Source organism: Cryptomeria japonica, chromosome 6 (assembly GCF_030272615.1).
Source record: "Cryptomeria japonica chromosome 6, Sugi_1.0, whole genome shotgun sequence".
Lineage (NCBI taxonomy): Eukaryota > Viridiplantae > Streptophyta > Pinopsida > Cupressales > Cupressaceae > Cryptomeria > Cryptomeria japonica.
In genome coordinates this window covers 647,019,804-647,045,709 of record NC_081410.1, presented here as the reverse complement: position 1 = coordinate 647,045,709, position 25,906 = coordinate 647,019,804, and the positions used below count along the sequence as shown (strand labels likewise).

Genomic DNA, 25,906 nt, shown 5'->3' with positions numbered 1-25,906 from the left:
AGGTGCTTAGGGGTGCTGGAGCAAGGTCATAACTCTATCTTTTGTAATTGAATGTAAGCCCCAAAAGGGCACTTTGAAATGTAATTTTTTCCTAGGATTCTTTGAGGAAAATTTGAATTAGTTGAGAAATACCGGTCAAAAAGGGCTACAAGGAATAGGCATGTTGGGGCTCCTTGACCCAGGTGTAGTAGGAAGTCACCAAAATTGGGTGAAAGGAATAGGGTGAGTGACCTTGATTGAAAAATAGACTAAACCCTCCTTAGGAAGTGTTGTGGTTGATTGATTACATTGGTATGTGTGTAGAACCCTAGTTGGAGGTTGTAATAAGCCTTGATTTGACAAAGAAGGGTTTATTGGGTCTTTTTACCTTCTTGTTGCCCACTCTGCATCAGGTGGTATCAGAGCCTTAAAGGTTATTGAGGGTGGAAGAAGTAGGTTGGAAAGATGTCAGAAGAAGAAGACACTAGTGATGGGAGAAGGATGACCAACGTTGAATTGGCCAAGTTGGTAAGAGAGCAAGCGACAGCCAACAAAGAGAAGAAGAAGAAGAAGAAGAAGCAGCTAAAGCAGCCCTTTTGTAGGAAAGAGAAAGGATACCTACAGATCAGAGAAGTTTCCTTGAAGCCCTTGGGAGAGTAGGTAGTAGAGATGACAAAGCAAGCCTACCTGTGTTTACTGGGAAGTGAACCTAAAGGAGATCATGGATTGGTTGGAGGCCTTAGAGAACCACTTTGAGTATGAATATGTGCCTAAAAACCAAAATATGAAGACTACTAAGTCCAAGATGAAAGGATCTACCCTTAGTTGGTGGAACTTCTTACAAAATGAGAGAGTAGAAGAGGGAAAGAACCCAATCTCATCATGGAAGAGGATAGTTGCAGAGGTGAAAATACAATTTGAAACTGAGGACTATGAAGTGACAATACACAAGAATTTGCATAGCCTAAGACAAAAGGATTTGGATGTCAGTGGTTACATAGAAGAGTTTCAAAAATTGTCCTTGAGAGAAAAGGTGCCAAAGAATGAGAAGCAAAAGTTGGAAAGATATGTGAATGGCCTCAAGCATGCCATTCAAGATGAATTAAGTCTCTTCAATCCTGAGACAATTCACAAATGCTATCAGATGGCACTAAGGATTGAATAAAAGTTTAGATGAAAGGGAGACCAGCAAGGTAGAGGAAGAGGAGGTAACTTTAGAGGAAGAGGCAGATTTGGTGGAAGAGGAACATCTCCTAAACCACAAGGAGATTCAAGTAATCATGAATCAGAAGGAGAACCAAGTCACAGGGGTAGTTTCAGAGGAAGGAGATCAAATGCCCGAGGTAGATTTGGGGGTAGAGGAGCCAATGTGTTGACCAGAAGGTGTTTCACATGTAATCAAGTTGGCCATTAATCATTTAGATGCCTGGAAAAACAAGGATCTAACAATATGTTGCTATTTACTAAAGTTGTCATTAGTTGTATGCCCAAAGTCATCCTATATACTCTAGTCAGTTAATACCACTAAAATGTCCAGTCAGTAATTACTAAGGTGTCAGTTATAGAGAAAGGCTAGTCACCGAGATGAGACATACCGATTTGTCTACCGAGTAAAGTTCTATGTCTACCGAGCAGCAAAGAAGGTATACCGAGTCAATCTGAACCGAGTGAAAACGTGTTACCAGATTCAATGAACCTGGACACATATGTGAAATGTTTTACAAGATTCGAGAACATGGAACCGTTATTACATAGGAAATTGCATTTAAGGATTTTGTATGATTTAGAGGGAGTTTATCCAATGAAATAATTTCTATGTTTATTCATTCGATAAAACATGTTTGTATGATCCATGCATGAATGGATCATCTTCTCAAAGATCTATATATATAGAATGATTTGAGTATCTAAATAAGAGAGGGAAAAATGATGAGTTGAATATGAAAATCTTGAGAAAAGATAAGGTGTGAAGATTAACAGAGATATTTAGAGGTCACCGAGAAGGCTTTTTCAAAGAACAATTTAAGTGACAGAGGTTACAGAAGTGGTCATCAAGTTGACTTATCAATTACCGAGGTATGCTATGAGCAAGGTAATTTCATATTGAGCACATAGAGTCTGCTATAACATTTCAGATGTAAAGTTGCAAATATTTTTTAAAGATTTTTGAATGAATTATTTTGAGTTGAGTTAGAAACCTTTAACAGGGTAAAAGACTCTAACAAAGTCTAAAAATTGTAAAGCCTTTAACCAGGTACAGCATTTTGTAAAAGAGTTTGTAAAATCCTTTAGCAAGGTAAATCTAAATATCTTTGTACTCTTAACAGGGTAAGCTATCAGAAATAGCTAAACATGTAGCTCTAACCGAGCAATCTTGATTATTGCAGTAGTGAAGTTGTGGGTGCCATCCCCACCGTAGTTTTTCTCTCTAACCAAGAGTTTCTATGTAACCAAAATCATTTTATTATGGAGTGAAATTTGTATGAGTGTTATTTCTATGATTATGTTTCAGCATTATGTATTATGAGATCAGCAGTATTCAGTCTATGTAGTCTATGTTTAACAGTAAAATTGTTGTTTAAGAAAAGTATTGAAGTACTGATTCACCCCTCCCCTCTCAAAAAATTAGCTTTCCTAGTTGGACCTAACACAATCAAGGTGGAGAAAGGAGAGTTTATTTGGCATAGGAGGAGGACACCCAAAGTGTGAACTCACCTTCAAGACATGCAGATCTAGAGAAAGGGGAGTGTTTGATGTTCCAAAGGACCCTCTTGAAGGTACCAACCATCAAGGAGCCACCATAGAGGAAGACACTGTTTAGAGCTACTTGCAAGGTAAGTGGAAAGGTATGTAGAGTCATTGTGAACTCAAGGTCAACTGATTATCTTGCTTCAACTGAGATGGTAAGCAAGTTTGGATTGAAGAAACTTCCTCATCCCTGCCCCTACAAAGTCTCCTAGTTGAGCAAAGAGCAGCAAGCCTTGGTAAGTGAACAAGTTTGGGTTGATTTCCAAATAGGAGAATATAAAGACAAGATTTTGTGTGATGTTGCAGAGATGGATGCTTGCCATTTACTCCTTGGAAGACCATGGCAATATGATGTAGACTCAAGAAATGATGGGAGGAAAAATGTCTACAAGTTGACCAAAGATGGTGTGCAATACACTATGACTCCACTATCGGATGATGGTAAGGACAGTCATGTTGTGACTAGTGTCATGTTAGTAGGTAAAGAGGATTTTATGCAGACAATCAGAGAGAAGGTTACCCCATGCTTTTCCATAGTGGTGAAGTCAAGAGAAGAAGTGGGAAAGAAAGAGGAAGACAAGGTGCAAGAAAGAACTATAGGTCCTAGAGAAGTGAAGGAGTTGTTGGAAAGATACAAGGGTATAGTTGCAGGAAGCAAACCAGAGACCCTGCCACCTTTCAGAGATGTGAGTCACTGTATTGACCTCATACCAGGCTCAATGTTGCCCAACAAAGCAGCATATAAATTGACCCCTGATCAAAATGAAGAACTTGCAAGGCAAGTACATGAGTTGCTAGAAAAAGGGTTCATAAGGAAGAGCATTAGCCCTTGTGTTGTCCCTGCAGTATTGGCTCCTAAGAAAGAAGCTACATGGAGGTTATGTATGGACTCAAGAGCCATAAATAAGATCACAATCAGGTATAGGTTCCCTATGCCTTGGATAGAGGACTTGATAAATTGTCTAGCAGGACTCTAGCATGGATTTGAAGAGCAGATACCATCAAATCAGGATAAGTGAGGGAGATGAGTGGAAGACAGCCTTCAAAATAAATGAAGGATTTTATGAATGGATAGTTATGCCATTTGGCCTCTCAAATGCCCCTAGTACATTCATGAGACTCATGAATGAAGTCTTGAAACCTTTTACCAATCATTTTGTTGTTGTGTACTTAGATGATATTCTGATTTTTAGCAAGGATAGGGATGAGCATCTAACACAATTGGATTTGGTATTGAAAAGGTTGAATGAAGAACAGTTGAAGATCAATTTGGAGAAATGTGTCTTGTTGCAGGAAGAGTTGGTATTTCTTGGTTTTGTAATCTCCAAGAGAAACCTCAAGATGGACCCATCCAAGGTGGAAACAATCCTCAATTGGCCTACTCCTAGAAATGCAATTCAGGTAAAGATTTTTCATGGTCTTGCAAGCTTCTATAGGAATTTCATTAAGAATTTTAGTGGTGTATGTGCACCTATGATTGATACTATCAAGGGGGGTAAAAAATGTCAGTTTGTATGGACTAGTGAAGCAGATAAGTCCTTTGAGTATTTGAAAAGAAGAGTAGCAGAGCAACCTATATTGCTTTTACCTGATTTTCATAAGGTCTTCACCATAGAATGTGATGCAAGAAACAAGGCAGTAGGGGGAGTCTTGAGTCAAGAAGGTAGACCAGTAGCCTTCTTTAGTGAAAAATTGAATAAGGCTAAACAAAAGTACTCAACCTATGACTTAGAAATGTATGCAATGGTCCAATCCTTGAGGAAATGGAGGCATTATTTGTTGCCAAAGGAATTTATAGTCTATACTAATAACCATGCTCTAAGTTTCTTGAATAGGTAGGGCAAGTTGAATCACCGACATATGAAGTGGATGGAATATCTTCAAGCGTTCACTTTCACCATCAAGCACAAAAAAGGAGTAGAAAATAAGGTAGTTGATGCCCTTAGCAGGAGGAACTTGATAGTGAAAGAGATTCAGTTGGAGAGCATAGGCATCAATTCCATGAAGGATATGTATGAGGGAGATGAGGATTTCAAAGAAGCATACCAAGTGTGTCAGGAAATGAGTGACAAGTACCACAAGGAGTTCTCATATTTTATTTTGCGGGAAGGTCTACTTTTCAAGGGAAGTCAACTTTGCATCCCTAAAGGCTCCATGAGGGAAAACATTGTGAAAGAGAAGCATCGTGGGGGATTGGCATGTCATTTTGGGATTGACAAGACCCTTAAGTTGGTTAGGAGATTCTATTTCTGGCCTAAGATGCAGACTGAGATCAGAAAGTATGTGGAAGGCTATATGATTTGTCAAAAGGCCAAGGGTAGTTGTTCAAATACAAGTTTATATACTCCCTTTCCCATACCAAGAAAGCCATGGGATTCAGTCAGCATGGACTTTTTATTACGACTTCCAAAGACTAAACAGGGTCATGATAGCATCTATGTAGTTGTTGACAAAATTTCCAAAATGGCTCACTTTCTACCTTGTAAAACCACACATGATGCATCCCATATAGCAGGTATATTCTTCAAGGAGGTTGTAAGGTTACATGGTTTGCCACTGTCAATTATCTCAGACAAGGATTCTAAGTTTCTTGGACATTTTTGGTGAACTCTTTGGAGAAGGTTGGGTACCAATTTGTCATTCACATCATCCTATCATCCCCAATTTGATGGAGAGACCGGGGTCATCAATAGGTCACTCAAAAACCTATTAAAGTGTCTGAATAAGGATCAAGGAACTACATGGGATTCAATACTTCCTCAAGAAAAATTTGCTTATAATGACTCAGTGAATGGAAGCACTGGTCACAGTCCCTTTGAGATAGTGTATGGATCAAACCCTAGAGGTGTATTCGAGTTGAGAGATGTGAAATATTTGGACAAAAGAAGTGCACAAGTAGAGGACTTTGCAGAAGTAATCAGGGATATTCATCAACAAGTCAAGGATAGGCTAGAGAAAACCTCAGATAAGTACAAGCATGTCGCAGATAAGAAAAGGAGATATTTGCAGTTTAAGGTTGGAGATATGGTGATGATTCATCTCAAGAAGGAGAGACTCCCTAAGGAAAAATGCACCAAGTTGATGATGAAGAAGATAGGTCCTTTCAACATCATTCAAAAATGTGGCAGCAATGCCTACAAGATTGATCTCCCACTAGATATTGGTCTCTCTAACACTTTCAATGTTTCTAATATCTATGCATATAAAGGTCATGTTAGTGATGTGTGTGATGCAAGTTTAGATGCTTCCAGTAGGGAAGAGATGATACAAGACCTACCCAGGAAGCCTAAGCTTGCACTTGAGCATGTACTCGATAGGAGGGTGAGTAATAAAACAAGGAGGCATACTTACTATGAGTACCTACTCCAATGGAAGGACAAACCCTTAGAAGATGAAACCTGGATGACAGAGCAGGCTTCGGAGAAGATTGGATGCAAGGTTCCAGTTTTACCAACTCAAGAGACTTGAGTTCTTTCTAACCCCAAGAGTATGGTGCAAGGAACCTCTTGGTTTTGGAGTTTGTTTGTTGTTTGTGTGTTGGTAGGTGGTCTTACACCCTAGGATGGTGCTTTGGATCAATGTGGATCTTTGGATCCTATGAATGTAATAAAGAACCTCTTGTAAGGTCAGTTGGCTCTAGGTCATTTATACACCTAGTGACCAACTCTGACCATGCGTTCATCTAGGGTAGAAGGTATGTTTTTAAGTTTCCCTAAGTTGTTTTAGGGTTAGGATTGGTCTGCAAGTCCATTAGGGACTTTGGAATGTCAATTTTGAAAAGTTGTCAAAAGATGTAAAAAGTTGCAAAGTTGTTAAGCAACATTTCCCCATCGATTGGCAAAGAAGTTCCAATGATCCTAACTAGTTGAAATTCAATTGTAGCCATTGGGGGAAGTCCCATTTGTGCCTTAGAGATTATCTATGAGTGGGTTGGAAGATGGATGTAAGAAGTTGGTGGTTTGAATAAACAAAAAAACTTAGATTTTGCCCATTTTCACTAGTTTTCCATATTGTACTATCTGACAGAGCATTGGTTGATATGAAATTTTGAATTGGTTGGATTGTGGTGTGAGTTCAGGTTTGAATGCAAGTGGTCGGACTTGAATTGGTAGAGTCTGGAGCAAGTTGTGGAAATTTTTCCAAAAATTGTCACTCGGAAATCCGGTTCATAGGGTTTCACCAAAAGAATGGCCCTAACATGCAGATTCTATTGAGAAACTCGTCATCCCTTTGGGAAATGCAAGTTGAGGGTTTCTATATTATGATTCCAAAAGGGTGGAATATTGGAGTGAGTTTTGGTGTGGTTTCCATCATACCCTAGGTTAAATAAAACCATGTGTTTAGCCTACCCTTCAAGGGGAATGAGAGAACAGTCACCTAAGGAGAGTTTGGGAACTATTCTAAGGGTGGTTTTGGTTCATTATATACCTAAGTAACATTCTCAAGGTGTGATTTAGGTTTTGCAAACCCATTATTAAGTATTTGCTTTGGAAAATAGACCTAATTAGGCCTATTAGGTCTGCAAACCCAGTAGGTGATTAGGGGTGCTAGAGAAAGCTCGTAACTCTATCTTTTGGAATTGAATGTAAGCCCTAAAAGGGTACTCTAAAATGTAATTTTTTCCTAGGATTATTTGAGGAAAATTGGAATTAGTTGAGAAATACTGGTCAAAAAGGCCTACAAGGAATAGGCTTGTTTGGGGTTCCTTGACCCGGGTGTAGTAGGAAGTCACCAAAATTGGGTGAAAGGAATAGGATGAGTGACCTTGATTTCCAAATATCCTAAACCCTCCTTAGGAAGTGTTGTGGTTAATTGATTACATTGGTATGTGTGTAGAACCCTAGTTGGGGGTTGTAATAAGCCTTGATTTGACAGAGAAGGGTGTATTGGGTCTTCTTACCTTCTTGTTGCCCACTCTGCATTAGAATCCAACCTGTTTGAGATCTTATTAGGTTGTGTGGATATATAATTTCAATCCAGATGATCATTTTAGGTATAGAATATGCGAATGTGGATGTGTGGTATGCGAAAGAGCATCAAAATGCAGAAATTGGTGCTCCGGTAGATGACTATGTAGTGAACAAGGCAGAAAGGCAGAGTAGCATTTGATGGTCAAACTGTGCTTAACCGGAACTGATCTTTGGCATTTGTAGATGCTATATTCTAGTTTAGACATTGTAATTACTCATGTATCTCATTTGTAGGATAGTGATTCCTTTGGGGTTGTTGTCATGTTATGTAATTGAGTAGTGAGCTCTAGGCAGTGTGCCTAAATGCAAGTGCATTCCCCTCATGTAATATTATCATAATTTTGGCCATAGTATAATCATATTGTGGGTTCAAATTCCACCATGATTTTTCCCTTTCCAGGTTTCCACATAAAAATCTTGGTGTTATGGTTGTGTGGTTGATTGCTTTATGTTTCTGCACTTTGCTTTCATTTCTATGAATCTGGTGGTTTAAGAATCAACTTAATAAGTTTGTAAATTGTAGAACACTTATTCACCCCCCCTCTCAGCATTCATTGATTCCAACACCTTGGTCCTGGACTAGGGTGCCACGCCCTAGTCTCTAAAATTTGAGACCTAACTCTATGATTGGTTTTGCACCTATCTTTTGTTGGTCCCAAAAATCATGCATTCGCTGGATTCTTGTACTTGCACCTGTAACTTGAAAAATGGTGTCTATGTGGCTATGTAGGGTTTTGACTTATTCAAACCCCTTGCTTTGGTGGTTTCCACCTCCACAAATAGTTGATAATGTACTAAAAATGTGTGTGCAAGAATCTTGTGTGTATGCAAGATCCTAAATGAATGAGAAAGTAAATCACGAGTTCTACACTACATTTTGGAGAGAAAACCCTAAATGCTTGTAAATGTAAACATAAATTCCTCAAATCACAAATGAACTAATGGATCTAAAGTATGAATGTAAATCTAAAAATGAATGCTATGAAGCTCATACAAAGACATGAAAATAACATGAAATTATACCAAACCCTAGGGGAGAGGTACAAGCCAATCAATAGTGAGTGATCTCCTATTATTCTTCAATGTCTTCAAAGCTCCTAATTGATGTTAAAAATGATTGATGTAGACTTGAATGATGCTTGTTTTTTTGTTGTAGACTTCACATAACCTACACTTTAACCTCGCAAGAGGCTCCTTTAAAATTGCTTGTAGATGGATCCCTCAAATGAGGAAAGGGAAGACTATATGTAGGAAACCCTAACTTTATTTTCAACCTTAGGCCGACCTAGAATTAATATAATTTCACAATTCTCTGGATTTAAACATTAAAATACCGCCAAAACATGCTCCCAAAATTTTGGGACCAGGTAGCCCCCCTCTTGGTCTGACCAACTTTTCATCAAATTTTTGGGGAAGCAAGATAATGTGATTCTAAAAAGAATTCTAGTTTGAAGGTATGTAAATTCACGATGTCTAGATATGTGAAATCAGGCCTTGAAGGTCAAAATAGGATATAATTAGGGTAATTGATGAAATGATTTATTGAAAGAATAAAATAACAAGGGGCACACTTAATATGAAGGGCCCAAATTTATGATGTGTAGAGTGATGAAAGAAGACTTAATATTTAATTTAATTAATTAATTAAATGCTTAAAGGTAAATTAAGATGAAAGATGCAAACACACTAATGGAATTGTACCATTCAATTAAGGGTGTACAATTTACAATGCTACACAAGGTTAGCAGCCAAGAAATTGAAACTCTTGATGTAATGAAATAGAATGATATTATAATGGGTAGTTGGGAAACCAAGTTCCTTGATTAAATGAAAACTATTTTGAGTTATCGATACAAAATATATTCATAGATGTCAATAGTTTAGAAACACAATTGATTTCATGTACCGATGAGTGGGTAGTAGAAGAAGAAAGACACAATGAGTAGTTATAACTCTTGAAAAAAGGGAGAAAATGGACCCCAAATAGTTAAAAATCATAGATATTCTTAGAGATGACAATATCAACTTTGTTGATAAGTGTAAAGAGATCCACACAAATTAGATTCTTGCATAAGTCCCAAGTATCCTGGAAAATAAAAATGAATAAATATTTTAATGTAGATCAAAGCATCAATGAGGATTTGTTGGATAGACATGTAGTCTCAAGACTAGCTAAGAAAGGCATCATGAGGAATATCCAAGAGCTTAAATAATTTATAGACTCGGATAGGATTTTAAAAGAATTTAATTCAAGTTCAAGTGGATTAATGGAACTAATGTAAGTAGCTAGTTTATTTTATTGTGGATAAGTAAAGTCTTCTCACTTGTGATTTTTACTGGTTCCTAGTAGGGGACAAATCACATGACATAAATTTAATTAGGTACTAGGTGTCTTTCTAGAAGGTTGATTAGTTGTCAGATGTTCTTATCTTGTCACATGAAAACTACTTTTAGTTACCTAAGTCAACACCTTTGTTGTCTCATTGCATAGGATTATGACACATATCACAATCTTCTCTAATCTTACCTCTCACCTTGACTTTATAAGGAAGGTGCCTCTAGAATAGTAAAATAGATCATCTTTGTACATGATCATAATATTGTGTTCTTGATAAATTAGTGGAATAAAATCTTTTTTCATAGCTTCTCTCTTTTCAGGTGGAGATTATTCGATGTTGTAGATTAATGATCATAGGTTCTTACTTCAATAGTTTCAAAGAATACAAATGCCAAAAGAAGTTGAAGTGGATATTAATTTAAATTTAGAAGAGAATATTTTTTAATCAAATACTATATATTCTTTTGAAATTCTAAATAGAGTAATCGCTTTTGAATTGTTTTACTTAAGTGAGAGTCAACTCTTGAGTTGGCCGAATAATTTTTAGGAACTTGAGATAAAATAGGATCTTGCACTAGGATGACAATTTGCATGCTAACCTCCCTCCCTATTTGAATGTTTTATGGGTGGAAATTTTCCTTCTTTCTATAAGCATTATAAAATTTAAATTATCAATCATTTGTAGGGGTTTAAAAATTGAATATGCAACTAGAGTTCCATAGTTTCTTTTTCAAATCCTTTTAGTTTTAGTTTTAAGCATTCTAGTTTAGTTCATAAGTGTTTTGGATCTTATGGACTTGTAATTTCTATTGAAGTTAAGTTGCAATTTTCTATTGAACTCTAGAAACATTAATAAAGATACAAGCTTTACAAATCTACAACTCTATTGATGCTTCTTCCATGTAACTTGGTATTTTCTAGTTGAATCAATTTTATTGTTATTAAAGAGATAGACTCTTCTTATAAACGATATTATCGATTTTAATTTTGATTTGTGCATGAATATATTAATTGGAATTGAAATAGATACATGTCTCTAAATCTAGAATGAAATCCTTTGAATCTTGCATCATTAGTTCTCTAGATTGTGTGAGACAAATCTGAGTATTAAAGGTTTTATCATCTTTTTGGTAATTAATGAATAGATTTGGTAATTAAATGCTACTTACTTTATTTTTCACTATTGTTCTCATCTTTTTTGTATTGATTTACACCCCTATTATGTTGAAATGTGGCGACTGATCAACAAAGTACTATACACTCAGCGCATATCCTTGCCAGGGTATTTTTTTGAAGAAAACTGACATTGTAATAAAACCCTAAAAAGGCCGACTTTGTTTTTGCCCTAAAAATGCATGTTATAAGCGGCTGGGATGCTTAAGGCATTGTAAGGTTGATGTACTATTTTTGCTGGATAATAAGAAAGATTGGACGACTGTGTATGGTGGACGTAACCCATTCTCGGTGAACCACGTTAAATCTCTGTGTTATTTGTGTCCTGTTTTATTTTTTTATCTTTTGTATTTAAATCTGCATATAATTGTTAGTTCATATTTGCTTCGAATCTACTTGAAACCCTAACAATTGGTATTAGAGAGAGGTTTTCTGTAAATTGGCAGGACTTTCAGATTTTAGTGGGAGCAATGGAGGATTCCAAATTCAAGGTCGAAAAGTTTAACGGCCAGAATTATCAGTTATGGAAAATGCAAATGGAGGATTACCTGTATCAAAAGGATTTGTGGCGGTCATTGTAAGGAAAGGCAAAGAAAGCGACCACAATGTCAGATGAAGAGTGGGACATTTTAGATAGAAAGGCACTAGGATCCATTCGATTGTGCCTTGCACCGTCTGTAGCATTCAATATAACAGAAGCAAAAATGACTGTAGATTTGATGGCAACATTGGCTAAGTTGTATGAGAAACCCTCGGCTTCGAATAAGGTATTTCTTATGAATCGTCTGTTTAATTTGAAAATGAGTGAGGAAGGATCTGTAGTAGAGCACTTAAATGAATTTAATATAATTACCAGTCAATTGTCTTCGGTAAAAATTACCTTTGCAGAAGAGGTTAGGGCTCTCTTGATTTTATGTTCTTTGCCAGAAAGCTGGAATAGCTTGGTTATGGCTGTAAGTAACTCTGTCTCTGGTAAAAATACTTTGGTATTTCATGATATTGTTGGTGTTATCCTAAGCAAGGAAATGTGAAGGAAAAGCACAGGTGAGACTCCAACATCATCGGGTAGTGTTTTGAATGTGGAGAACAGAGGAAGATCAAAGGAAAGAGGAAAAGGCCCTGGGAATGAGAAGTCACAAGGGAAGTCAAAGAAAGGACACTCTCAATCTAGAGGAAAGAAAGATTGCTGGTACTGTGGAAAGCCTGGTCATCTAAAGAAAGACTGTTGGTCTCGGAAAAACAAAGAAGGAGACAAAAATGAAAATGACAGTAAGGAAGCTAATATTGCAAGTAATACTTTACAAGATGTTTTAATCTTATGTTTGGATAATGTTAATGATTCCTGGGTAATAGATTATGGGGCTTCATTTCATGCTACACCCCATAGAAAATATTTTCTAGATTATGTTCAAGGTGATTTTGGACAGGTATATTTGGGTGATGATGAGCCCTGTCAAATTGTTGGAAAAGGAAAGATAAAGATCAAGTTGCAAAATGGAAATGACTGGTTTCTGTAGGAGGTAAGACATGTTCCTAACTTAAGAAGAAATTTAATTTCTGCAGGGCAACTAGGTAGTGAAGGTTGCATAGTTACCTTCTCAGATAGTATCTGGACGGTCAGATAAAGGATCATTAGTAGTAGCTAAAGGTGCGAAGGTAGGCACATTATATCTGTGTACTGGTAACACTTACTCTACCCTAGCTGCTACAGATAAAGTTACTGCAGGGACAACAACAATAGATGTTGCAAGAACAGATTCGATAATGTGGCACCATAGGCTTGGGCACATGAGTGAGAAAGGGATGAAAATCCTTCACTCCAAAAATCTATTGCCAGGACTAAAGAAGATTGATTTAGAGTTCTGTGAAAACTACATTTATGGCAAACAGAAAAGAGTCAAATTTCTCAAGGTTGGGAAAGAGAAGAAGAGTGAGAAGTTAGAGCTTGTGCATTCAGATGTATGGGGACCAACTTAGGTATCATCCCTTGGTGGCTCTTGTTATTATGTTATTTTTATTGATGACTCAACCAGAAAAACATGGGTATATTTCCTAAAACAAAAATCAGATGTTTTTGAAAGTTTTAAGAAATGGAAAGCTTTGATTGAGAATGAGACAGGAAAAAAGTTGAAGTGTCTCAGATCGGATAATGGAGGTGAGTATTGCAGCAAAGCATTTGAAGATTACTACTCCTTAAATGGGATTAGAAAGCAAAAGATAGTTCCAGGAACTCCATAGGAAAATGGTGTGTCAGAGAGAATGAATAGGACTATCATGGAACGCGCGAGGAGCATGAGATTGCATGCTAGATTGCCCTTACATTTTTGGGCAGATGCTGTACATACTGCTGTCTATTTGATAAATAGAGGACCTTCAACCCCTTTGGATGGTGGTATTCCAGAGGAGGCATGGACTGGTAAAAAGGTAAATTATTCTTTTCTGAAAACCTTTGGTTGTGAAGCTTTTGTCCATGTTGATAAAGAAAACATAACCAAGCTTGATGCTAAATCTCAGAAATGTACCTTCATTGGATATGGGATAGATGAATATGGCTATCAGTTATGGGATTTTGAAAATAAGAAAATAACTAGAAGTAGAGATGTTATATTCAATGAGAAGGTTATGTATAAAGAACAGATGCAAGAAAAGAAGCATGAACAGGACAAACAAGAATATGTAGTGTTGGATGAGATTCCTGAAAATGAAATGTCATAGGTACCTGATGCTCAACAACAACATATTGTCCCACAAAAACCTAAAAGTGTTAGATGTTCTACGAGGTCAAGTAGACCCCCTGAAATATTTTCTCCTTCTTTGTATTCTATTTTATTAACTGATCCTGGTGAACCCGAAGAATATGAAGAAGCAATGCAGGTGGATGTCAAACAATAGTGGGAGCTAGGCATGAAAGAGGACATGGACTCCTTGATGAAAAATAAGACTTGGGACTTAGTCCCTTTACCTGCAGAAAAAAGAGCTTTGCCTAACAAATGGGTTTATAGGCTGAAGGAGGAGGAAGGAGGTCAGAAAAGATATAAGGCCAAACTTGTGGTAAAAGGTTTTGCATAGAAAAAGGGTATAGATTATGATGAAATATTTTCTCCAGTTGTAAAAATGATTTCAATTAGAACTGTACTTAGTCTTGTGGCTGCAGATGATTTACATCTTGAACAATTAGATGTCAAAACAGCTTTTCTCCATGGAGATTTGGAGGAAGAAATTTACATGTTGCAACCACAGGGATATGAGGTCAAAGGTAAGGAGAACTTGTTGTGCAGGTTGAAGAAAAGTTTGTATGGCCTAAAGCAAGCACCCCCACAATGGTATTTAAAATTTGATAGTTTCATGGCTGAACACGGTTATCATAGATGTCATTCTGATCATTGTGTATATTTTAAGAGATTTGATAATGGCAGTTATATTATCCTGTTGCTTTATGTTGATGACATGCTTGTTGCTAGGTCTAACATGCAACATATAAATGATCTTAAACAGAAATTAGCCAGGTCATTTGCTATGAAGGATTTGGGTGCAGCTAAGCAAATTCTCGGTATGAGGATTACATGGGACAGGAAAAATAGAACCTTGAATTTGTCCCAAAGTGAGTATATAAAGAAGGTGTTGAAAAGATTTAACATGCAGGATGCAAAAGCAGTTAGTACACCTTTGGCTAGTCATTTCAAATTGACTAAGGAGATGTGCCCAAAGGCACAGGAAGAGGTTAATAAAATGTCTAACATCCCATACTCATCAACTGTTGGCAGTCTGATGTATGCAATGGTATGCACAAGGCCAGATATTGCACATGCAGTGGGAGTTGTGAGCAGGTTTATGAGTAATCCGGGTATGGAACATTGGAATGCTGTGAAATGGATTCTTCGATATTTCAAAGGAACTACTACGAAGGCATTATGTTTCAAAGGATCTAATGCTGCTCTGGGTGGATTTGTTGACTTTGATCTGGCAGGTGATATTGATTCACGAAAGAGCACTACAAGGTATGTTTTTACTATAGGGGGAACTACAATCAGTTGGATTTCTAGGTTGCAAAAGGTTGTTCCACTTTCAACCACTGAAGCTGAGTATGTTGTTGCTACAGAAGCCAGCAAAGAGATGATTTGGTTGCAATGTTTTTTGGAGGAATTGGGTCAGACACAAGAGGATAGCCCATTGTATACTGATAGCTAGAGTGACATTCATCTTGCGAAGAACTCTGCTTTTCATTCAAGGACAAAGCACATTCAGCTCAAGTACCACTTCATCCGGACTATTTTGGAGGAGGGTCAGTTACGGCTTGAGAAGATTCACACAAGTGAGAATCCTGTCGATATATTCACGAAGCCAGTTCCACAGGAGAAGCTAATTTCTTCATCAGTTTCTATTGGTCTTCTTGATTGATAATTGTGAAATTTATACCAGTCGAGTCCTAGTGTTTTATCCAGCGGATGTTGCATGTACAGTGGTGTTGTGTAGTATCAGTCTCCAAGTGGGAGATTGTTTGGTGTGGATCCTGATCAGTCTCCAAGTGGGATATTGTTGAAATGTGGTGACTGATCAGCAAAGTATTGTACACTCAGCACGTATCCTTGTCGGGGTATTTTTTGGGGATTTTTTTTTGAAGAAAACTGACATTGTAATAAAACCCTAAAAAGGCCGACTTTGTTTTTGCCCTAAAAATGCATGTTATAAGTGGCTGGGATGCTTAAGGCATTGTAAGGTTGATGTACTATTTTTGCTGGATAATAAGAAAGATTGGACGACTATGTATGGTGGATGTAACCCATTCTAGGTGAACCACGTTAAATCTCTGTGTTATCTATGTCTTGTTTTATTTCTTTATCTTTTGTATTTAAATCTGCATATAATTGTTAGTTCATATTTGCTTCGGATCTGCTTGAAACCCTAACATATTAGAATAGAGGATGATTTAGAAGATCATTCTAGTTTTAATAAAAAGATAATCTATAGGCCCCTTTAATAAACACAATGTTCTCTAGTTTGCACAACACAATCATTATCTAAATCCTTGGACCTTGGAAGATAGTAGTTCTTAGGATTTTCTACCTTTCTTAGGAGAGGTGAGGTAAATATACTTTGTACTATGTTGCATGTGTCAATTTGACCATCAACAAGACTAAAAATAACTACTTAAGATGCATTATACTTTATATGATGGTTAAATTTTATTAAATTTATTTAAAAAATCTTTGACCATTTGGTTGATGCCTTGAGATTTGCATCACTAGCAATATTTTGATGAAATTCTATTGAGTTGATGTACCTTTTTGAAACTATTCTTTTTTTTTCCTTGATTAAAGTTCTTTAAATGGGATTATTTTTAGAATTTTAAAAACTTTTCACGTTCATGTGTAAATATGGATTCTCATTATTTGGTTTAAATATTTGATGGTGTAATCATTGGGGTTGGTTATTTTTTCTTTCTTGGGAGTTTTCTATCAGTGTTATGCATTTCTAAAATTAAATAAAGTTTGAAGCCAATATTAATTCCCTAAGGGGGGATGTAACATCCCTCATTTAGATATTCCCTTTATAATTTTATGATGTTTCAATTTTATGATAAAATTACAAGTGTTTTATTGACTTATTATAGATGCAAAGTATCTTAACATTTTTGTGTATAAAGTTAGATTATATTTTTGTAGTTAATTGATAAAGGTTTTTTATTAAGGCAAAAACAGGTTTTGAAGGGACCCGAAACCCTTTACACAAAAGTTACATGTGATATATCATTTAAGCCCCTCAAAATAAAGCAGACCAAAAAGACAATAGGATAGATAGGAAAATGAGAGAAACAAAGAAACACACTACCAACAACAACAAAAAGCTAGCAGAGAGAACAACACCAACAAAAGGGACAACACTAACCTAGGTTCTTTAAAGTTTCAACAACTTCATCTTTGAATCGATCCATCTTCTGGACCATATCCTTCAAATCCAAGATATCTTGGGGCAATTTAGCAGACCTCTTTTTTGTACTAGCCCTAGTTCTCTTGCTCGGACCTGAAGTGTCCTCAGTACCCAGGTCCTTATCCTGGTCCAAGTCAACAAATATCCTATCCTAGTGAAAGTTTTCCAACTTATCCACCACAGTTTTCATATTATCCACTGCAGACAACAATTTTATGACTGTCTTCCATAATTTTCCATAGGGTAGTTTCACATTTGTTAATCCTCTATTATGCTTCCCTGAACTTGTTATCATACCTATCTTTCATTTTCTCAATAGCCTCCACATTCTTGGTTAAACAATATGCCATCATTTTCTTCTCATTCTCATTCCAAAGGGCACAAACAAAGGTCCCTTGATGTTTCTCCTTCACACCACCAGATTGCATCAACTCAGCAGTACCCTATAGCTTCTCCCCCAAATCCTCCTTAACCCGTAAATCTTCAAATTTTGAGGAAAGGGCTCGCTAATTTAGATTGAGGATTTTAATCTCGTGAAAATCTCATCTTAAGAGTCAATAGAGATAAAAAAAGTTGTTTTTGGCAGTCTCCAAAACCCCAATAGCCATCTCTTGCTTGGGTTGATAATCCTGAAAACTCAAGTCCACAGACTCCTGAGAATTCCCCTCCTTATCATGAGGAGAAAGAGATTCCTCAAAGTCATAAGGGGATACAGGATCGTCATGCTCCAGGGAGCTTTCAAAAATCACAAATGTAGAGTGTTTACCTTTCCATTTAGTTTTCTTCGCAAACTTATCTCCCCATGCTAAAGGAGAACCCTTTCCCTTGCTAGTCCCAGAAGACAAATGCTTTTGCTCCCTTTTAGGTTTCTTGGGTTGGGGGGGGGGGAAGCCTCTTTTTCATCATCCTTAGTCTCCCATCCCCCATTCTCAGAGCTACCACTGCCCTCCCCATCAAAATCAAAGATTGAGAGAGCCTTATTAGTGTTCTCAGAGGTCTTAGCCTTACAATGCTCATACATTAGCAAAATTAACCCTTGATGAAGAACCAAATTAATGTGGGGGTTCTCTCTATGTTCATTCATGGTAGAATTCAGAGAAGATAGCAAGTAAAAGGGGAAAGAAATATCCACCTTATGCCTGAAGTGGCTAAGCATAACGAAGTGGTATCCATAAATCTTTGTAAACTTGTCGTCCAGAGTAAAGAACTTCATGATAGCTTTCAAAAGTTCACTCCAAATGGGCTTAATTTTCTTTGGCTCAAAGTTGGACTTGTTAACCTTAACCAAATCCGCCTTCTCCTTTGTCCTCTTAGGGAATTTCTTGATAGCACCATCGAAAAGCTTCCCGTCCCTGCAAAATTTAATTCCTTCCATAGAAATGCCAATAACCTTTGCAACAAGGCTCTCATCCACCACAAATGCCTTACCAAAAAGATTGATCTTCCGATTCTTCCAATCCTTCACAAAAATCTTTGTCACTACTCTGGGTGTTTCCATGAAGCCTCTCCGGGAAAGGCATAACCCCACCTTGCTGCAGGCGATACCAAATGGTATCATTATTTTTCCACTCTTCACAGTTCGCAGGCTCCACTCTTCGTCTATTGCCACCCATCTTTTAGAATAGAGAAAGATACACCCGAAAAAGATAGAAAGCCAAACCAGTCTCTGAAGAGCCAGCAAACCCAATAAAGCTAGGAATAACCCAAAAATAATGTGAAATCAATATGAAGACACTAATATCCAGGGCTTTCTAACAATTTCCATTCACAATAATGATCACATAATCAAATATTTGCATCATCAAAAGAAGTGGGCAAATTACTAATATTACCATGTGTTTGATCATAAGATAAAAGGGCTTTAACGTCTCCCGCCAGGGTGTCCTCCCCGTACCAAGTGCATTTTGATTTAGATTTCACCCCCAAATTAGCAAGACAATCAGACATGGTATTTATTTCCCTATAGGCATGAGAAATGAAGCATCTTTCAAAGAATTGAATTATCTCAATTGAGGATTTTATAATATTTTCAATAGTCCATGAGGCTTTATTCTCCCCTTTAAGACATTTTATAATGTTGTTAGAATCACCTTCAATACATACCATTCTGCAATTAACATGCCTTGCAATTTCCAACATTTGGTAGGCGCCCATGGCTTCTACTAGGTGGTTGGTCTGGCTACCCATGGGGAGTGCCACCTACACAAGACATCTGCCATTCTCAAGTTAATTGATAAAAGTTGGGTATATGATTATATATATATATTTTAACAATTCTACAAAGGTATGTTAAAATTCAATTTTTCTCCTTCCATTCTGCTTCTACAACTAAAAATAAACACTTTATACCAACAATCCAAAAATCACCCTTTTTGGTAGATTTTTACTAGATTTTTTTTCATGGTTGCTAATAATGCATGCTTATTTGCATGGCTACAAAAGTAACTAATTATAAAAATATAACTATAGTAACACTATTTGTCAACTTCAAATACTAATAACATGTAGGAATTAAAATATAAATCAAAACCATAAATTAGAAAAAATATTGAAAAAACACAAAAGCCCAATTTGATGCCTCATATGAAGGAATTTAGCCCCCAAACAAAGTTAATATTTGGTCCAATTAAATAAATTTTATTGGTATTTTCTTGAACTCTTTGAGACACTTCTCCAAGTAAAATTTCAGCCCAATCAAACAACTGAGTCAAAAGTTATGACCTCTAGAAGTCCTTCATCAAAAAGGTTGAATAAATATAAGTGAATATAGTCTTACCTCTTAGAGGTTTCTAGAATTTTATACACTACCTAAGTGTTTGTATGACTATATTTTGATCACATCAATGACTAGGGTTGATGGATTATATTTTTATATTGTGTAATATTTTTTGGCCTTTCGTATTTATGTAAATACAACTCAATTTGTTGCTATTTTGTTTTCTTGGCAAGATAAACCTATTCATTTGTGACATCTTGTTAGGGTTTATCTATGTTGAAGTTGTAACATATTTTGCATCATGTTTTATTTATGTTAATATATCACATCTTCAATGTAATCATTGATTTATGTTTATATGTACCATTTTATGTCATACTTGATTTCTAATGTATTTTGCTTCATGTTTTATGTGTGACTTCTATTTTGTCATGGTTGATTGTATATATATGAAATCTTTTGTGTCATGATTCTACTCATGAGAGTAAGGTTCTATTTTTAAGGATATTTTACCTCAAATTATTAATATCATACATTTTATTTGAAAGGATGAAACATGATTTGTATGAGAGCTTTAACTCATGGATTTTATTTGAAAGAATTGAATGTAATTCATATGATTTAGGATGGTTAATATATGATTTTTATACTTGAGTCTCAATACCTTGATACATTATTTCCCTTGAGAAAGTTAGCAAAGACTTGATCTTTTTAATTTTGATATAGGTGCCACATCACCATAGGATCTAGGGATCTCATTGGTAGACGGTCCACAAGAAATTTATGTTATGACTATCTTGTACCACTAAAGCTAGGAGATCTTGAAGATAAGTCTCATCGCTTGTTGTGCTCTATGGTTCGTATCTATACTTAACATTCTTGTCTTATATGAGGTAATGGTAGTTGGATACACTGTACAGTTGTGAGATGCCTTCTAAATAGATTTTAAGGACCATGTGTGTTTGTCACTATTTATATGGATGTTGTGTGTGATCTTAGATGTGTTGTACTAAGTCATACAATATTATGAGGTTGAAATGACTTATGTTTTCATTTAAAGCCATATTTTGGCTTGTTCATATCCTTAAATTCTTATATGCATTAGATACATTGGAAAGGATATGTTTTGAAATTGTTGTCTTGATTTGATTATTTGGTTGTGCCTATTATTAATAATATTAATTGTGAGATCTATTCCATGTATTTTGAATGTTTTGTATATGTTCTTTCGTATGTATGATGTATGTTACTAAAGGGATGAACTAATAAAGATCCAAACATTAATAATATACCGTACTCCCACCTTTGAATTATGATTGGTACTTCTTCACCTTCTTGATGGATGGGGAGGAAAGGGACATCAACATAGTGGGTTCAAACCCTTCCTCAATTAGTAACACGGGAAAAGGGGTCTTGGAGGATTGACTCGTAGATTAAGATTGGAGTTCTTCATATGCTATTGTGGTGTATATTATTTTTAGACCACTTGTATATGTTTGATTGGTCTCATGATCTATTATATTCTTATCATAGATGAGAGATATAATTTTGACTACTTGTATATCTTGATCATCGAAAGATGATATCATCATTGTTGAATAGTAGATACATATTTGTTATACTCCATAAACTTTTATTTATTTTTTTAATCTTTAAAACAATCCCTTTCTTATATATATAGATAGATAGATACACACATGTATGTCATTTCACGTGAAAGATTATAATAATATATAATATATGGAAAAACCTGTTTAGAATGGGTACTAGCAGCTTTATAATACAGCGATACGTCGCCATTATTATAAGGTAATAATGATAATAGATTTCAATCTTCTAGTTATGCAAAAAGTCCTTGAACCAGTGAGCAGATGCTCTTGCACGTCTGGTCAAGTTGTTATTACGTTCAACATAATAAAAGCCCATCTTGCTTTGGAATCCTCCACTCCATTCAAAATCATCCATAAATGTCCACCCATAATAACCCTTCACGTTACATCCGTCCCTGTTCAATCACATAAAAAAAATATATTAAACTACAATAGAGTGCAAGGAAACTGTATGATAATATATTGCAAGAGATGACATGCGGAGTACTTTATTGCCAATGCAAGATATAACAAATGTTTTGAATGATAGTTAATTCGCCATGTATCATTCAGTCTCTCCTGCATAGTCATGCTTAAATTGTACGAATCATCGATCCCTGCACAATGCACACATTTTAACTCACTTAGTTGCTTCCACAGTCTAGATAAAAAGAACAAAAATTATAGTCATTGAGGCTTCATATGTCTTATTATACCATTCTCTGTGAGGTAAACAGGTGGATTGTTGTATTTGTCTTTCACATAGTTGAGCAACTCCCTGATTCCTCTTGGATAAACATGCAGCCAATCTGCTCCCCCCTGATAAATCATAAAGTTCATTCCAATTTGAATCAAATTACTGCCTCGAAAATACTGAATTACTTTCACAACTAGTTTTCCAAGCTTACCTGGGGTCCAATCAGAACACCATTACGTTCATCTGCAGAAAGAAAGAAGAGTGTTAAACAAAAAAATAATATCATCTACTGTTTTATTGGAATCCACTTTACTCAGCCCAACTTTTGGACACTAGAAAGAAAAATCTCCCAAGTATAAAACTGGTTATTGATGATATGCTTCACTCACAGACTAATGTGGCCCGGGCATCCTGTGTGAAATTGTTGTTCAAGGGATTTTGAATAGAGCTGTCATCTATGGCATACATTCCAGTATAATAATTAATGCCCAAGAAATCAAATGAACCTTTCACTAGCTTGGACTGCTCTTCGGTGAAACGAGGCAGACGGGCACCCAATATAGCTCGCATTGTAGTTGGATATTCACCTCTTGTTAGAGGATCCATATACCTGTTTAACCCATAACAATATTATGATAATTATTCAATCACTCAAACGCACAAAAAACCATGCTTGATAAAGGATCTCTACAGACCAGCCAAAGAAAAAATCAAGAGCCCGTCGACTGGCTCTTTGGTCGGCTAATGTATTGCTGTGAGGTAAAAACCAGTGGGTTACAAGCGTGATACCAATGATTCCCTTCTGTGTTTTCTGCATTAAAGAAGACAAGTGATAAACAATTTATTGTATTTAAAGGAAAATAATAGATAAAATTGTGTGAAATCTGAATAATTGGCATACTTGATAATTGTCTCTGTATAGTTTTACAGTAGCAGCATGTGAAAGAATCAAATTGTGGTTGACAATATATGTTTCAATGGCTGAATTTCCAGCGCTGCAATTTCCAACTGCTTTGGAGCAGCGGCCAGGCGCAAGGCTTCCATAGTTGTATCCATACACGCTCACGCTTATCAGCTCATTTATTGTTACCCAATTCTTCACTCGATCACCAAATGCTTTAAAGCATACGTCTGCATAGTTGACAAAATCTTTTCTGCACACACAAGAAAAACATAAGCATGGAACATTTTATTAGGTCGGCAACCTTAAACAGTAAATTTTACTTTTTGACTGGTTAAGGTGGTTCATCTGAAACCACTTTGAAATAGATTCTATTGGAAGAGTTATTGTGATTTGACATGAGTCAAAACTTAAAATTCAAAATAAAATTGTTAACTTACATAATTTTTTCGCTTAAGAAACCTCCATACTCGTCTTGAAGAGCCTGTGGAAGATCCCAATGGAATATAGTCACGAATGGACGGATGCCTACAATTTTGCCATAAAATATCTGAGCATACATATGCATAGATTTTATCTGATGGATTTCTCCAATCTCTAATGTATTTTTACCATACTACCATTTACATGACCGTTATTCCTCTGTTAGATAATCAGAGCTAACCCCACGTACAGAAACACAAACTACTGCGAACAAAATAAGCTTAAATATAAATATACCATGCTTAAGAAGTTCATCAATAAGATTGTTGTAATAAGCTATTCCCTTCGTATTCACCTTTCCTCTTCCATCTGCCCAAACAAAATGGATGACCATTGTCAACCTCTAAAGATAAAGCATATAACAACATCAAAGTAGAGAGAAAATTCTAAGACATACTTGGGAATATGCGAGTCCAGGCAATTGAAAATCTATATGAATCAACTCCCAGATCGGCCAAAAGTTTCACATCGTCCTGAGAAGTTTATTTACATCAATCAATAGTCAGTCCTTTAATCCAATCCACTATCTAAGAAGTAAAGAGAGCAATTGTACAACATTGCCAATATCCTTCCTCTGAATCCGATGAGTCATTCTATAATGCAAACCTTATAACGGTGGTACTGATCATCAGCAACATCTCCATTGCTATTGTCAACAATTTTCCCTGCAAAAGCATTAGCATTCAAGGGAAAATAAAATAAAAAATAATACTAACAAATGCTACCACTAATTATTTTATAGTAAATGTAATATCTGGTGTCGTCCCCATCCTCAAATAAAACCTGGTGTGTGGGCAAATGTATCCCAAATGCTTTGACCCTTTCCATCCTCTCGAGCTGCTCCTTCATACTAAATGCCAAAACATTCACTGTGTTAATCCTTCCCTTGATGAAAAAAGAAGACTACAAAAACTAGCTTTTTAGACAGTTTATCTCAGAATAACATGATCACAAATTTATAAGTATAATAAACTCTCGTCAACTACTATAAAAGTAAACCATTGTTATCAATTAAGCAAACACAGTGAATAAAGAGAATGAGCAAACCTGATAGGCTGCAGATCCAAGACCAAAAACAAAGTCTGGTGGGAAGGCCTTTCTTCCAAATCTGGTATAACCTGTGACTAAGGATAATGCCCCTAGCCAGCAAAACATAAGCACCCATTTGCTAGCACTCTTCATCTTGATCTGTGATCTTCTGTTTAAGCTTGGCATAAATTTATACAATCTTTTTCTTCAAGCTAATCTCTATTACTTCCATATTCAATAATAAGTTGTCAAATCGATCAAGATTTTATTGTCTGGCAAATCTTATCTCATATGTATTTAATACTTGAATGTTCAAATCATAGGAGTTATATATTCAGAGTGCAAGATTAACGTGCACCCATCCTGTCAATATTTTATTTCTCAGAAGCTCAGAACTTGAGTATTTTAAACTTGCAGAAACGAATCTTCCAAAATGGCATTTTAAAATAATTTGAAAGCCGTGCTTGAATTCCCATCAATCAAAGTTTTATAAGAAGAAAGCTTCTTTGAAGAAGGATAAGCACAAACCAAAATAATCAAGATACCCATTACCCACATGGTGCAATTGGAAAAAACTAAGCTGTTTTAATTCTATTTCTTTTGTTCTTTTATTCTTTTTAATAAAACATGTTTTAATTTTAAACTAGCAGTAAACATCTGATGGCTGCTTTGTGGATTAATCTGGTATGTTGAAAGCAAGTACTAAGAAGATAAACTAGAATATTAAGATTTTCACAATATTGTGATTTTTATTTATGGATTTATATGTTTTTAAAATGAACTACCAATCATTTGTCCCTTCAATCATTTGATAAATTACTCTCCCGTTTACCATTTTCAAATATTTAATTGGTTGAAGACTTTTGAAGGCCAAGGTAACCCTTTCATACCTAGAATATAAGAATATTAATATCCATTGGTATTAAGATATTTAACTCTCGTGTGTCATGGTTCTATTACTTTATAGAGATAATTTTAAATATATATATATTTAATATATGATTATTTTGTTTTGTTAAATTGAAAACTTGTCACTTGGTTTTTATTCTAAGATTATAAATTATTATAAAGACAAAATGTTTATATTTTATATTTTTTTATTTATTTTGATTTATTTGTTTCATATATAATAATTAATCTATAAGGCATCTATTTATACATAAAATTTGACATTTCACATGATTCTTGATTGAATCTAATTTTAAACATCTCAACAATCCTAATCAAATCTTTAGATCTTGTATTTTTTAAGTTTACTAGATTGAATTTGTAAATGTGGCTTTCAACGTGGTTAAAAATAGTAGCTAGTTTTATCCTTGAACATTCAAATTCAAATTTTAAAATGAATCCATGTT

At 35.7% G+C, this 25,906-nt stretch overlaps 1 protein-coding gene across 1 annotated transcript; it reads right to left on the bottom strand.

Moving 5' to 3' along the window:
- Positions 1 to 21,688: 21,688 nt before the first annotated feature.
- On the bottom strand, positions 21,689 to 24,704 carry LOC131060702 (beta-glucosidase 12). The gene is made up of 13 exons (XM_057994035.2): positions 24,570 to 24,704; positions 24,306 to 24,372; positions 24,129 to 24,187; positions 23,920 to 23,995; positions 23,760 to 23,831; positions 23,480 to 23,567; positions 23,040 to 23,292; positions 22,834 to 22,949; positions 22,528 to 22,748; positions 22,350 to 22,381; positions 22,158 to 22,260; positions 21,950 to 22,058; positions 21,689 to 21,857 (listed from the first exon to the last, which is right to left on the bottom strand). The coding sequence occupies exons 1-13, from the start codon at positions 24,702 to 24,704 to the stop codon at positions 21,689 to 21,691; spliced, it is 1,500 nt and encodes a 499-aa protein (XP_057850018.2).
- Between the last annotated feature and the right edge of the window lie 1,202 nt (positions 24,705 to 25,906).

Bases quoted from the DNA above. Each gene is read 5' to 3' on its own strand.
- LOC131060702 (XM_057994035.2), bottom strand. From the start codon at position 24,704: ATGAAGAGTGCTAGCAAATGGGTGCTTATGTTTTGCTGGCTAGGGGCA. The intron at 23,293-23,479 runs GTAAGTTAACAA...TTGTGTGTGCAG, and splicing joins TTCTTAAGCGAAAAAATTAT to AAAAGATTTTGTCAACTATG. The intron at 22,382-22,527 runs GTGAGTGAAGCA...TTCTTTCTGCAG, and splicing joins TGCCCGGGCCACATTAGTCT to ATGAACGTAATGGTGTTCTG.